Raw genomic sequence first — 14,048 nt, forward strand, 5'->3', positions numbered from 1 at the left:
GTTCCTAACCAATTGACACTACCGTATACAAAATAAACTTGACCAAAGACTGAAGCTTTCCCCTGTGATTCGTACCTGCCTGCATCACTCCTTCCGCTTCAGTTTCGACGCAGAAAACGACACCCAAAATTTCCCGAGAACTATTCTCTCTCTCTTCCTTGCTCTCCCACCATCATCTTTCTTCTCTTACTATTCCATCCCAATCAGCATTCTCAAGCTATCCCATCATAACGCACTCTTAATCTAATAAACTCTCTCCATACCTCTCCGAAAACTCATCTCAATCCAATCAAAACCCCACATCAAGCAAAAGGCCGCCACCATGGTGAAGAACTACCAGATAATCTACATCCGCCCCTATCACGTCTCCTTCGTGTGGGGCATCATCGCCTGCCTTACGCTCGCCTTCGTCTACGTCCACTACTTGGTCGGTGTAAACTACGCTGCCCAGTCCCCTTTCATTCTCGGCATTTATGCAGGATCCGTGGTTCTCGTCTGTCTGCTAGCCTTCATCACAGACCCTGACACGGAATTCTACTTCAAGAAAAGGATCAAGGAATATGGGGACGGGGGAGAAAAGGGAGACGCAGATGGAAAGGAAAGGGAGGTCACTATTGTGAGGCCTTTGATTGGGTTTGAGCGTTGGAAAGTTCGGTTTGTGACGCCTGAGGCGCTGGGGGATAGTTGGATTGATGGGTTCCGGCACGATGAAGCGTTGGTTAGGATCTGAGCTGGTTGGGTGGTTTTGTTGGTTGTGCTCGGTTTTCAACGTCTTTGTTTCGTCTCGTTCTGCGTGACCCTTGCTTGCTTCGTTGGGTTTCCGGTGGTGTTGGGGGATTGGTGGTTTTGGTGATGGGTTGGCGTTCGGATTTTCGTGTCAGAAGGTGGATTGGAGGATTCGTTTGGTATGGGGTGTAAATATTTAGTTTAAATGGTCATACTGGAGCGTTCTTTGAACCCTAGCTTAGGGGTATTCTTTCGTTCAGAAGGAGCGACTATCAGAGTCTATAGTTTCATAGCTTTCACGCTGTGTATATTATACTACCTTCATTATGGTTCAAAAATGCAAACTGCTTCATGATATTTGGGAACCTCATTTTTCTCTAGAGTTAATTTCAATAAAGTGTTTCAGGAATGGGTACATGACCCAATTGACAGTATAGATGCGCGTATCTCGTGTACCACTTCTTCCATCCCAATTTAGACAAACCAAGCTCTTCTCTCCTCCATCAGCACCATCAACCTCTCCAAAAAATCTCACCATAAACCCGCCTCGGCCAACCAAATCATCATTACCACATATAGCCAACTAATTGAATTGATAATTCTGATCAACATTGGAACTACGAAGTATCGTGTAGGTCAATTGAAGCTGAGCACAGTACAGAGAGTCCCCGGCTTCTGCCTGTGCTCAGGATCGGTCCTTCCACTTTAAGTTAGACACTGCTGAAAGAACGAACCCCAAGATCTCTTCTCTTCTCTTCCAACACCACTACTATCATTGTATTTTCTCGCGAACGCCATACATCTCTCGTCTCACTTACGTTAATCCTCCAAGCGACCCCCATATCCTCGCAAAAACAAACCGCATCAGAACTCTCCCTCGAAACCCCCAAACAACAATGGCCGCCAAGATCTATCAGGTCTTCTACGACCGGCCGTATAAACCATTCACTCTCCTTGTAATTCTCATCTTCATCAACGTCTTCTGCTTCTTCCTCTACCAGGAGCTCGGGCCTCGGGATAGCGAGATATGCCCCCAGCTCATCCCCCTCGCCCTCTGCATTGGCTCACACTTGGGAGTCATGATTGGCATCTGTCTTGTGGCCATTGTTTTGGATCCTGAATCTGTATACTGGTGGACGAAGAGAGTGGTTGGAGGCGCTGATGACGGAGAATATGGAGGGGACGTCCGGGAGGTGACCGTTAAGAAGCCCTTTATCGGGTTCGGAAACAAGGAGATTCGCGTGGAGCCGCCGGAGGGGGTGGGGGTTGTCTGGTTGGATAGGTTCATGTATGAGGAAGCTATCATTTGAATTACCCGAGCTGTTTGGTTGTGTTCGTGTTCGCTTTTGTCGGGTTTGGGGTGTTGCTGGGTGGTTGGTGTTGACTGGTGCTAGGATGGGATGGTTTTAGGGTGAAGGCTGGTTGAATTGTAAAAGGTCGCCTGGGTCGTAAGTATTGTTTTACTGGGAATTGGATTTGTTTTCTCCGGTACTTTGTTTGTTCGTGATTGGGTTTAGACTGGCGGTAATAAAATTCGGGATTACCTGTGTATATAATATACTGCCTCCTTATGGGCTACGCTACCTTTACTACCAGGAATATTGGCATGATAAATAGTATACAGTTTATGATGTTTGCAGGACTTCCATGTATTCCAAGTATCAACACGCTGTCTTGTCTAGTCATCTCTTGACGTCCGGGCAAAAGGCTACAGAGTACAAAGTAGTGAATTCACTTTAATCCTCCATGCTACATTCACTGCATAGACTACACTGTAACCTAGCCGGAACGGATGTGTTGGGACGAAAGATAAAACAAAAAGACAAAAATGTAGCATGTCCTCGATCCGGGGCCCTGAATAAGGTGGCCACCTTATCCCACGGCTTTACCAACTGAGCTAACATACTACGTTAGTCTTAAGTGGCCTATACGCTTACATTGCTTTACTGAGACTACACGGTAGAGACACGATTTTTGATTCGATTGCCCTTCAGAAGTCCAATGCGAATGGCGGAAGGGTACCATTGTGTCTACCAAGCTGAAGGCCTCCTACCTGCCTGTTCTTCTTAACAGCATCGCACCTTCCGTCTAGTGTCGACACTCTAGGCCGACAAAAACAGATTGCCAAAATGTTCCCAAGAATTCTGTTCTCCTATTATTCTCGCCATCCTTTTCTATACATCTATTAACATTCTACTCTCAATTATCATCTCCCTACTAATTTCGAGAGCTGCGTCGAAAATAACCATATCAGATACCTACACATCCTCTAAAGCAAACCACAATGTCCTACCAGACATTCTACCTACAATCATCCAGTCCGATCACAGATCTCACCATTGTCGCAATCATGATCGCCGCATTTGCCTGCATCCACATATACACCATGTGCACTCCGCGCCCTCAACTTGGTAGCCAGTGGTTTGGTCGGTGGTGCGCTTGGAATATGTGCTGTGAGCATACTACTTGATCCTACCATGTATTGGACTACAAAGAAGCGGGTTGGCGGTGGTGGTGTGGACGCAGAGGCAAACGGAGGAGGTGGGGCGGAACGGATTATCCGCGTCAGAAGGCCGATCATGGGGTTCAAAAGTCTGGAGAGAAGAATTGAGACGGCAGATGAGGTTTGGCTGGATGGATTTTGATATGAGCAAGCCTTGGTTTGGACGTGATTGGGTTCGGTTTGTCTGGTGTTGCCTTCTGGGGGTGCGTCCGTGGTCTGTCGGTTAGGGTTGATTTTTTTTGGCCTGGTGTTTTGGTTGCGGTTTCTGGGTCAATTTGGCGGTCTTAGTGGTGGGGGTTGTTGATCGGATCAGGCTCTGTATTTATCAGTTGGCGCTCCTGTATAGATCTTACGAAGCCCTCACCTCGCTATGGTTCCTGCCTCGCCGTCCTTAGCAACATCGCACCTTCCGTCCGTTTCTAGCGTTCTAGGCAGGCAAGAGCATGTCGCAAGACTGACCCCGAGATTCTTTCCTTATATTACCCTCACCATCCTCTGCTTTCTTCCAAACTACTTCGAACCGCATCCAATCAAGACCCGATCCCACGCAAGAAAATCAAACGAACATGGAGCCCTCCTATCAAGTCTTGTACGGACGACCCTGCAGTCCTCTCTACTTTTTCATCTCCATCATACTCCTAATCCTCGCCAGCGTGTGCGTCCACTGCGTTTATATCTCCCGCCTCCACTTTCCCAACGTCTCTAATACCCTTGGCGCCATCTTCGGCCTTCTTCTCGGCACGGCTATGGGTTTATGCATGTTGGCTATCATGTGGGATCCTGCGATTTGCTGGACGACGAAGAAACGTGTCAATAACGGAGATGGGGAGCGGGCTATCAGAGTCAAGAGACCGATTGTGGGTTTTCGGCACCTGGAGATCCAACTCGAAACGCCGGGTGAACTTGATGATGTGTGGTTCGATGGGGTCAAGCATAGAAAGGCTATCTTCTTGGCCTGATTTGCTCGGATTCTTTGTCTACTGCTGTCCGTCACTGGTTTGATTGGGTTTGGTTTTTGTGTGGGGTGGGTGTTTTGTTTTTGTTTTTTTTTTTTTGGGAGGGGGGAGTTCGTTTGGCATGAGGGTCATCGGGTACATGGTTATTGGCGAGTTATGTATTTTTTGAGATGAATGAAATGGCAGAGAAACGGGGATTCGAGTTGGAGGCTTCTGTACACTGTTCGATCACCTGTCTATGCTATGCTTGGAACGATGACAGGTGTTGCAACTGAGTCTTCTTTTTTCTACTATAAGTCTGCCTACATAGTATATGACCGTTGATATGCGCATAGCTAAGCCAACCAAAGCCACCAGTCTGTATGGAGTTGAACCAGAATAGGAAGTCGTGGTTCCTACCCGTATCGGTCCTTCCATCCCAAAACAAATACATACCCCCCAGAACTTCCCCATATCCTCCACTTTCTTTCTATCTCCCAGAAAAATACCATAACCTCCGATATCCACATCAAAAACGACTCTCAACCGAAAACCATCCTCCCGCAAACCATGACGAATCAAATATTCTACGACCGACCCTACTCTTTGACAGTCCTCTTCATCTACATAGCCGTCGTCACCGCCATCTACTCCGTCTGCGAGGCATCTATCGCAGTTGAAGCTCCCTCGCTTCTCAAAGCTTATCTCAAGTGGCATGTGGGCATTATTTGTACCGTCTGTTTCCTGGCTATTATCTTTGATCCGTCTGTGTTTCGCTGGCCCTCGACGCGTGCGATTGGAGACAACGGTTACAGTACTGATGAAGGTGGTGGAAACGCGGAGGATCGACAGCCCGTGACTGTTGTCAGGCCGATCATAGGGTTTAGGCTGTTTGAGTATCGGGTGGAGACTGTTGGTTGGGTTTGGATTGATGGGAAGAAACATGATAAGGCTATTGTACGGATCTGAGTTGGGTTGTTGTTGTTCTGCGGTTCTGTTGGGGTTGGGTTGGTGGTTGCCGTGTTAGGTTGGTGGTGATGGGCGTTCGTTCTGGGTTTTGGCTTCTTCGATGCGTATAAATGATCGTTCTTGGTGTGATGGCTTTTGTTTTGCGGGTGAGACTGTTTAGTATGGCTTTCTGGTGGCGTTGGAATCGGTTGACTGGTGAATAAAGGTCAAAGCAGAGGTATTAGGGTCAGAAGCTTTACTCTGTATTCATTGCCATGTTGGTTGAAAAGTATACAGCTAAATCAATTGGGTTGGACTTTGTGTTTATCAGTTGATGCTCCTGTATAGATCTGACGAAACTAAATGTAGTAGGGTTCCTACCTCCCATACCTTCCGTCCAGCGTACCCCAACAATTCTTCTCTCCTACTAACCTCATCATTCTCTCGCATACGTTGATTAACCTCTACTCTTGATTACCGATTAGCATCCTACTCTGAATTACCGATTAATGCTTCATCTTGAATCACCACTTCTACAAGCCTCGAGAACCGCACCGAAACAAACCAACCGAAACCCCAACACCCTCCAACGATGCCACACCAAATCTTCTACACCAGACCCTACACTCCCCTCCGCGAATTCACCACCCTCATAATCACATGCACCGCATTCGCTTGCGTCAACGTCTACACCACAATTGACCCTGGCGACACCCTCGTCAGCTTCTCTCTCCACCTGCTCAACGGTTGCCTGGCTGGTAGTGCGGTTGCAATATGCTTCTACAACATTGTCTTTGATCCTTATTGGACGAAGAAGAGGAGGGTTGGTGGTGGTTGTGCAGATAGTGAGGCAGGTGGTGCTGGTGTTGGTGCTGGAGGTGGTGGAAGCGGGAGTGGGAGTGGGAGCAGGGGGGATTGCGTGGTCAAGGTACGGAGACCTATCATGGGCTACAAGTATCTGGAGAGAAGGGTAGAAACGGAAGATGAGGTCTGGGAGGATGGGTTTCGGTATGAGCGGGCGATGTTTAGGATTTAAGTTGGTTTGGGGAGTGTGGTGTTATGTTTGGGTTGTCGGGGTTTGTCGTGGTGGCTTGGTTCGGGTTTTGGGTCTGTTGGTGGTCTCGTATTGGGGGTGTTCTTTTGCAGGGGGTTTTGGTGAATTCACTGATATCCTGGTCTTTTGGTGGTCTTGCTAAGAAGATGGGCAGCAGGGCGGTTATGAACGGTGCTTACGGCCAGAGGACCGAATACGGATCGATTACCCCTGCATGTTTATACTCAATTATGACATGACAATTATGATCATTCAAGATATGTGCAACTGCCCCAGAAGCCAACCCTAGAAGATCCATTATATCAGTCGACAAGTAGATCACCCAAACAAAACGAACCCGAGACTCCAATCATTGTAACTATCCAACTATACGGTACCCGGTGTAACTAGATCTGAGTCCAGAGAGCCGGAGGAAGAGCCTCTCCAGGCTTGATCATAGCCTCCTGGCGACAAACCGAAATCAGGCCACGCCTGTCAGGAGCCGGTGGACGGAAGCCAACATAGGCCTCACGCCGCGCCGGTTCCCCTACTGTGATAGACCAGGTGTGCAGGCCGTAATACGAAGCGATCGAATGAACGAGCCAACGGCTATCATGTCAATCAGTATTTCGTTCTTCCATGCGCTTTCCCAAATTGTGTGCACTCACCCGAACCCAGCAGCCCGATCCTCAACCTGACTCTCAAGCACCATCTTCTCCCCGTCGCGCTCATCATGCGTGTACATGGCCTCGCGTATCTCCTGGAGTCTAGTCTTGTGCGCAGGTGAATCGTGCATTTGCCCGTTCCGTCCCACAAAGACCACCTCATCCTCGGAATCGTCAGACTCTGGTGCATCTTGGAGGCCCTCCCTGTGCAGCAGAAGCTGTTTCTCATTCCAGTTGTGGATGAATTGTCTGATATCTTCTTCAAGATCCCGGAGCATGCCACGCGCCGCACGGGCGTGTTTCAGTCTCAGGCGCAGTTCCTTTGGAACACGGTGCTTCTCTTCCTTGGTGACAGTGGTCTTCTTATCGATGTGTGCATAGTGATGGTCCCAGAGAGGAGCGAGGTAGTACGGCACGTGCTCGTGACGGGGGTAGGTAGGCCCAACGACCCAGTCGTTCGGAGAGGGAGGTTCAGCCCACGGGTTATGGAGCAGACGGTCTTTTGAGGTGGTCAGCATTCACAGGCGATGTTCAATGCAAAGCTTTTGGTGCGTCGTGGTCGGTAATGAGCGTATATACGCCGTGGCGCTGCGCTTTACTTCCCGTTTAACGCTCAAGACATACCGTTCTCCCAACGCTGTCTCCTCCGGCTCCCATCCTTCCCCTTCTGCAAGGCCTCGCGCCTCCTCAGACTATCCCGATGGAGCGGCTCCCTCTTCCGGAACGACACGGTCGGTACTTTCGCCTCCTGGGGTTCCTTGGGCGCGCTCGTTCGCGTGACCAGTCTCACGCGCGAGGACCGGTGATCAGTCACCGGGACATCATCGAGCGGGATGGTCAACGGAAGCGAAGCGCCACGCAAGGACCGGCTCTCATCATTGACGGTGATGGATTCAGAGAGAGTGAGGTCTTCCAGCGAAGCCGTCGCCTGTTCGGTCCAAGCGGATATCGCGTGGGTTTGTTGAGGTGTTAAGGACCCCTGGGGCGGGTCGTGCGGTTGGTGCAGTTCCGGATGAATGGCCATTGTGAACGGAGAGGCGGTCGGAGCGGGTATTCAGAGGGGGCTTGTTTCGGGATGTAGGAGAGCGGTTGTCGGTCAGTATACACTATTTGTACGCGACAAGGTGGTGGACAATAGAGGAGAGAGAAGAGGAAGAAGAGCGGGGATGCGAAGGAACAGATAAGACCAAGATAACCCACCGAGCGTGACGCGCCGGAGCGTCAGGATTGGAGGGCCGATGAGTCGATCCTTTGAGTCAGGGCTGTGGGCACGAGAACGAGAATGCTGCATTATTGGTGGATGGTCACGCAGCCCTAGCCCTGAGTCCCTGCGTCGGGATAAAATGGAATAATGATAATGCGGTGTATAGTTGTGCAGCTATGCGGGCTATTCTGATGCCTGCATGCCTGACGGAATGAATGTCAATGAGGTCACCATGTTTACACATAACGTAATCAACGGCCGAGTTGCGCACCTTCTCCGCCCCACCAAATATCTTCATGACCATATTCTTCAATGCGGCTTTTCTCTATCTTCATCATATAAAAATGCCTCTTTCTAAAGAAAATCGAATGCAAATGGCCATCTCAGCCATCAAGAATAAAAAAATCCAGTCAAACCGAGAGGTTGCATCTGTTTGTGGAGTATCTGAAGCTACCCTTCGCAATCGGCTTAAAGGAAAGAAATCACGATCAGAAACACGCGCCAGTAGCCATAAATTAACGGATTTTGAAGAGGAAGCTCTTGTCAAGCAACTGCTGGATGCAGATAAACGAGGACTTTCAATTCGACCACAATATCTGCGTGAAATGGCGCAGATTTTACTTCATAAATGTATACAAGATTCTACTGCAACTATTGGAGTCAACTGGGCCTCCTCCTTCATAAGGCGCCGTCCTGAATTACAAACAAGATAACTAGTTATAATCGGAGGATTACATATCAGCGTGCAAAGCAGGAAGATCCAAAAGTCTTAAATCAGTGGTTTGAGACTGTACATGCAGCTATTCAAGAATATGGGATCCATGAAGATGACATCTGGAATTTTGATGAAACTGGCTTTGCAATGGGACTCTGTACAATGTGACGGCTTGACATCGTAACGCTAGCTTGACGCCATGAAGCCGCCGCAGTGGCTGATATCAACGAACGCCGCTATCCAAGCAATGTGATGGCTCACACATGACACCTCAGCACTGTAGCGACAGTTGATACATCCAATTGCGGCTACTCGAACAAGCAGCCATGCTGTCAACAACCCATATAAGAAACCCTTCACTACCTAGATAGACCTTCTCTTCTCCAGATTCGATATTCTCGTCGATGGCTACAATAGTTTAGATAGGAACATCGATTCATTATTATCTACTATTCCGAGGCCGTGATAATGACCAAAACATGTGTTTTTTTTACTGTAACTTAAGCCTATTACGCTGAATCAGCAAATGATACATCCTAATTAGGAAAGTTATGCATGCATGGGTATTCGATGGGTTACCCATAGGTAGTGGGACCCCTCCCATGGGCGGGAAATTGGTACTACATTGGTACCCATGGGTCTATGGGTATGGGTAATGGGCAGAGGCCTCTACCCATTTGGGTACCCATGCCGAGGTCTAGTCCGGATCCGGATGGCTTTGTGGCTGAAAATCAGAATAAGTAGGTTGATATGGAGAGGAAGTATGGATTGAGAGGTGGGCTGGTCAAGGGTAAGTCAAGGGGAGTTCAGGGGGTTTGTAATTTCTTGATGAACCAGTTTGATTTTGATCGGTAGTTGGAGTTGACTAAAATGCATCGTGCTTGGAGTAGGAATATAGAAGAGAAGGATGTCAAGGGGGCTTGGTATGTGGCTTTTGATCGATTCAGAAAAGCGAAAATGATTCCGTGAAGATGAGAAACTGGCAGATTGTATTCGATTAGACAAATGAAATTTTAGAAAATATATTTCACATACTTTAATCAACGAAGATACTCAACCCAACATTTTTACTGTCTCGCAACGTTCAGTTTGTCTACTGGCCTTGTTGTTATAAAACATTTCATTTGCTTCATTCACCCATTACAGAACACTCAACAGGGTATATCAGTATCGATTCCATCCCACCCGATTCCTCATACGCCTTCAATAACACATCCAACGCCGTCCCCATTTCAAGCCCTGTATAAGTAATCGCAATAATATCCGCCTTCCCAATCCCACTCCCCTCTAAGGCAGGATAATTGCAAGCTTGTAGCTTAAACATCTGTTTTGGTTCAGATGGATAACCCTTGATAGCAGTAAAAAGGATAATGTAGCCTTCACACTAGAACATGTTCAGCGCGGTTGTTTCAAGTGCCGGAAACAGGCTTTGCGTTTTGCTAAGGAATGTAAGCCACCCAACTGATAAACTGGTGACGCCGTTTAAAATCAGTCGTCGGAGACTATGTCGGGATTGATACAAGATGGTTATGAGATCATCTGCTTTGATGGCTGTGAATGATAACGTCACTCGTTCCAGGTTACTCGGCAGATTGCTTGATCTGCTAAGTTGGGAGAAGAATTCGACAGCCAAATCCTTCGGTCCAAGACTGAGATACAGCTTGCGTGCGTTCGGAGCGTGCAGAATCATATCCATAAGGAATGAATAATTTGATGGCGTGGGTTCGTGTTCCAGATGCAGATTCTCGAGAGCGCTCCATCCGGCTCTGAATCCGGGATTGCTGGAAAGGGCTTTGGGTAATCGGGAGATGTTCATAATGTCGGATGTGTAATTCATTCCTTTGCCGTACCAGAAAATCTTGATAGGTAAGGAAGCATCTGCGATGATATCCAGCAGGATACAAGCCGCATCATCAGGATTGAACTGTCTATCTTGCTCTTCTTCTGTATGTGCATGTCCAACCGGCGAAATAATAAACGACCGACAATTCACCAACCTCAACACCAAATCATCTCTGAACCGTTTAATAACAGCCATATCCATCGCTTTCTTCACATGCCCGGCCATGCTCCACTCCCAATTCACACCGCTCCCCAAATACGGCTCGTGAGTCATAATCACCAATCGCTGCACATACTCCCTCATCACCTTATTCGAGGCAATAGCATGAATGTGATCGAAATACGCCTGCGAAAAATCTATGTAGATTTCTGTATATCGCTGCGCGAAGCGGTGTATTGTTAACCGGTACGCGTCGCGACATGTTCCCATTAATGAGGCGAGGTCGCGAGTGCTGAGCCCGTCGCAGATCTTTTCGACGATCTCCAACGGGAGTGTGGGGAGGATGCAGGTTGGGGATTTGGATTTGGATTTCTTGATGAGTTTTGGTTTTGTGATTGTGGATGATTGGGGAGGGACTGTGTTTAGGATGGCCATTTTGATCGATTAATTGATCAACTGAATGAGTGAGACTTGACGAAGATGGAAGTATTGCAATGGTAGACGGCGATGGTGACGCTTTAAAAGTAGTAGCTACAGGGTCCCTAAAGTACCTTGGTGACTGTGACGGCTCAACACCTCAGTGCCTTGTAATAATAATGAATTGATATCCCTATCTAAACTAGTGTAGCCATCAACGAGAATGTCAAATCTGGGGAGAAAAAGAAAGAAGAAAAATATATCTACAGGACGAAGAGGGGTTTTATCAACAGGTAGTGTGGCGGCGCTAGTATGTACCTTTATCACTATCAGCCACTGATAAATAATACGGATCCTACAGCCAAAATCTGCATAAATTATGCAGACCACAAGGTTCAACTGTTTCTCTTGTTTGACCACCTGCAAGTTACCCGCGGGTCACCCTCACGAGGGTCAGACCTAACCTGGACCCTCACTGCGGGTGAGGGTGAGGTCTAATCCAAAATCCATGCCAAACCGCTCTGAATGCAGCTCTAGAAGAGCGAGTTTTAAAAGTGATTACTGGCCGCAAGCGGGCAGCCATGGTTATGATTTGCTACCTGCAAGGCCTTTGCGGGCGGTCATGTTTATCATCTTGCTACCCGCGGATATTTTGCGGGTACCCATGGGTATATAAACATAATAAACCTGCCAAGACTCATGACCTGGCCAGCGGTGTACAGATTATGCAGTTTTTAAAGTATTTTTAGAGTATCCAGCTTGTACAGAGTAATAAGTTACGATAAGCTGATTTCCGGGGAAATAGATTGAGAAGTGATTTCTTTGTTCAACTAATTTTCAGGTGAAATACAGTTTCTTTGATCTTTTCTGCCGAAAAGGCATTTCTGCAGAAAAGAGCAGTTATTGTGACGGTCTCTTTCAATAATGATTTATTGGTACACTATCTCGCGAAATTCTAACATAAGAGAAAAGAAAAGAGCAGGGTCTGTCGGCGACGGGCTATCTAGTGTGTGAGAAATTCGTGCCCTATGCCAAACAGATCAAAGTAATCAAACATGCTAAATAACTACTGAGCGTCCATGCTCCGTGACAGTTATTATAATTACAGTCTATCAAACTCAAATCCATCTGGCAATTTTGGCTTCTTCTGAATCCTCCCTGATTGCCCCTGCATGCACTCTTTAGTTGGCATTTCAGGAAGTGGCAGGCCATTATCACTATCCTCTTGAGGCTCAACAGCACTATGAAGCTGCTTATGTTGCGTGTGCTTGCTCTGGGTTGTGATCCATATGGGAGTCAATGCTTGCTCTTTATCTGATTCATCATCTGTGACGGCTCAACGGCTCAACGCCGCCTCATGTGGCTGATATCGACAAACACCACCATACAAGCAAACAAAGAGCACTTGGCGTGGTCACAGAACCCATGGATAAAAAACCCTTTTTCCTGTAGATAGATTCCTTTCCTTCTTTTCTCCCCGGATTCGATATTCTCGTCGATGGCTACAATAGTTTAGGTAGGAATTCAGTTCGTTAATATTTACTATTCCGAGCCCGTGACATGCACGGCCCTCAAACAGTTGCAAAAATACAGGGTTCTGAGTTGATTATTCATTTTGAGGGGGAGAAAATTTAGCATCCAATTCAGTTTTCCTTCAATTCATCGGGCAGGTGGCTTGTCTGTGTATTTCAGGTGGGCCTCTTTTGCACGTCACTGGACTTAGGTCTTGTGGGCTTCAAGTTCATGCTGCGCTCTTGAATCATGGGCAACAACGCAATTTTAGTCACAGATAATAGCTGTGAGACATTGGTACTACTGTCACTAGCAAGGCTGCCAGTCACATCATAGTTGCATAGCACTTGGTCGATCTTCTCACCCCTGCCGGTGGCATGGAGTATGATCGCAACGGCGCAGTGAACTTGAAGTAAAATAGATGAAGGCAATGGAAAGTGTCCACTCTCCAGTAGGAAAACTCGAAGACCTTTTGCAAACCAATGGAAAGTCTTGACATGATATTGATGTATGGTGTCCGTCTGTTCAAGTGCAAGACTAAATCATCTGGATGGCTTGTGGAGAGGTTGGGAGAGCACCAACACATTTTCCATAGGAGTTAATGTTCTGATAATAGAAGTTCAACCAGGAATGAATGCTTGGGAAATAATGAAAAATGTTCATCCAAACAGGTATTATTTGCCGTTTCTCATCATCATTTTCAAATTTGGCTAGAGCAAAAGGCACAATATGTGCAGTTTCTAGGTCAGCTGTCACTTCATCAGGATATAACTCCTCTGATTGAACATCATAATGACCTGATACAATGCATTTATTGCCATCTCTACGAAGAGCATCCTCTTGCAGCTGTTGTTGCAGCCCACGCGTTATAGACTCGTCTGCCATGCTGGCAAGATGTTATATTGAGTCTTCAATGCCTAGCCACAGTGAAGGAGTAATCTCCACCATCTTGGCACCAGCAACCTTCATCAGTGCGAGAAGGCCTGTAACAACACCCTGGGCAAGTTGGCGCAACTTGTAGTGTGCGCCAGCCTGAATGATATCCTCAGCAAGGTGAAATCTACCATCTGATGGAAGGTACTTGAATGTCTCCTGAAGGAGTTTCATGGTGTCATCATTCGCATCCAAGGGCATGTAGCTGTTCAGTGTGGCGTGTACATCCCCCGGCATCTCCATGAAAAGGGTGACATCTGTTGTCGCCTCACTTAAATCAGAGTGGCTTGTAGCGTGATTGGGCTGCATGCTTCAGTTATCAGCCATCTTTTGATCGCGAATCGAGTAGATAGTTATCAGAGATGGAGAAGGTGTGGAGAGATCCGCAGCGCTGGAGCGGGTCCAGTTATAGCTCAGTGTAGATGAAACAGATATCTCTCAGAGATGAAACAACT

At 47.4% G+C, this 14,048-nt stretch overlaps 6 protein-coding genes across 6 annotated transcripts; 3 read left to right on the top strand and 3 right to left on the bottom strand.

Moving 5' to 3' along the window:
• Positions 1-157: 157 nt before the first annotated feature.
• ASPGLDRAFT_1475073 (uncharacterized protein) lies at positions 158-1,089 on the top strand. Its single transcript, XM_022541933.1, has one exon. The coding sequence runs from the start codon at positions 323-325 to the stop codon at positions 728-730; it is 408 nt and encodes a 135-aa protein (XP_022401517.1). The 5' UTR covers positions 158-322; the 3' UTR covers positions 731-1,089.
• Positions 1,090-3,795: 2,706 nt separating this feature from the next.
• ASPGLDRAFT_35277 (uncharacterized protein) lies at positions 3,796-4,188 on the top strand (the record flags this gene model as incomplete). Its single annotated transcript, XM_022544542.1, has 1 exon — positions 3,796-4,188. The coding sequence occupies one exon, from the start codon at positions 3,796-3,798 to the stop codon at positions 4,186-4,188; it is 393 nt and encodes a 130-aa protein (XP_022401518.1).
• A 1,516-nt stretch (positions 4,189-5,704) lies between these two features.
• On the top strand, positions 5,705-6,148 carry ASPGLDRAFT_35279 (uncharacterized protein; the record flags this gene model as incomplete). Its single annotated transcript, XM_022544543.1, has 1 exon — positions 5,705-6,148. One exon carries the CDS (start codon positions 5,705-5,707, stop codon positions 6,146-6,148), a length of 444 nt encoding a protein of 147 aa, XP_022401519.1.
• A 185-nt stretch (positions 6,149-6,333) lies between these two features.
• Positions 6,334-8,033, bottom strand: ASPGLDRAFT_46734 (uncharacterized protein). The gene is made up of 3 exons (XM_022546514.1): positions 7,435-8,033; positions 6,814-7,309; positions 6,334-6,754 (listed from the first exon to the last, which is right to left on the bottom strand). Exons 1-3 carry the CDS (start codon positions 7,832-7,834, stop codon positions 6,553-6,555), a joined length of 1,098 nt encoding a protein of 365 aa, XP_022401520.1. The 5' UTR covers positions 7,835-8,033; the 3' UTR covers positions 6,334-6,552.
• Positions 8,034-9,783: 1,750 nt separating this feature from the next.
• ASPGLDRAFT_46736 (uncharacterized protein) lies at positions 9,784-11,031 on the bottom strand. The gene has a single exon (XM_022546515.1). The coding sequence runs from the start codon at positions 10,999-11,001 to the stop codon at positions 10,114-10,116; it is 888 nt and encodes a 295-aa protein (XP_022401521.1). The 5' UTR covers positions 11,002-11,031; the 3' UTR covers positions 9,784-10,113.
• Positions 11,032-12,836: 1,805 nt separating this feature from the next.
• On the bottom strand, positions 12,837-13,836 carry ASPGLDRAFT_66300 (uncharacterized protein; the record flags this gene model as incomplete). Its single annotated transcript, XM_022549003.1, has 3 exons — positions 12,837-13,181; positions 13,243-13,546; positions 13,586-13,836. The coding sequence occupies 3 exons, from the start codon at positions 13,834-13,836 to the stop codon at positions 12,837-12,839; spliced, it is 900 nt and encodes a 299-aa protein (XP_022401522.1).
• Between the last annotated feature and the right edge of the window lie 212 nt (positions 13,837-14,048).

The sequence above is a fragment of the Aspergillus glaucus genome (genome assembly GCF_001890805.1).
Source record: "Aspergillus glaucus CBS 516.65 unplaced genomic scaffold ASPGLscaffold_9, whole genome shotgun sequence".
Taxonomy (NCBI): domain Eukaryota; kingdom Fungi; phylum Ascomycota; class Eurotiomycetes; order Eurotiales; family Aspergillaceae; genus Aspergillus; species Aspergillus glaucus.

Bases quoted from the DNA above. Each gene is read 5' to 3' on its own strand.
- ASPGLDRAFT_1475073 (XM_022541933.1), top strand. From the start codon at position 323: ATGGTGAAGAACTACCAGATAATCTACATCCGCCCCTATCACGTCTCC.
- ASPGLDRAFT_46734 (XM_022546514.1), bottom strand. From the start codon at position 7,834: ATGGCCATTCATCCGGAACTGCACCAACCGCACGACCCGCCCCAGGGG. The intron at 7,310-7,434 runs GTATGTCTTGAG...CCACCTCAAAAG, and splicing joins GAGACAGCGTTGGGAGAACG to ACCGTCTGCTCCATAACCCG. The intron at 6,755-6,813 runs GTGAGTGCACAC...TTGACATGATAG, and splicing joins GATCGGGCTGCTGGGTTCGG to CCGTTGGCTCGTTCATTCGA.
- ASPGLDRAFT_46736 (XM_022546515.1), bottom strand. From the start codon at position 11,001: ATGGGAACATGTCGCGACGCGTACCGGTTAACAATACACCGCTTCGCG.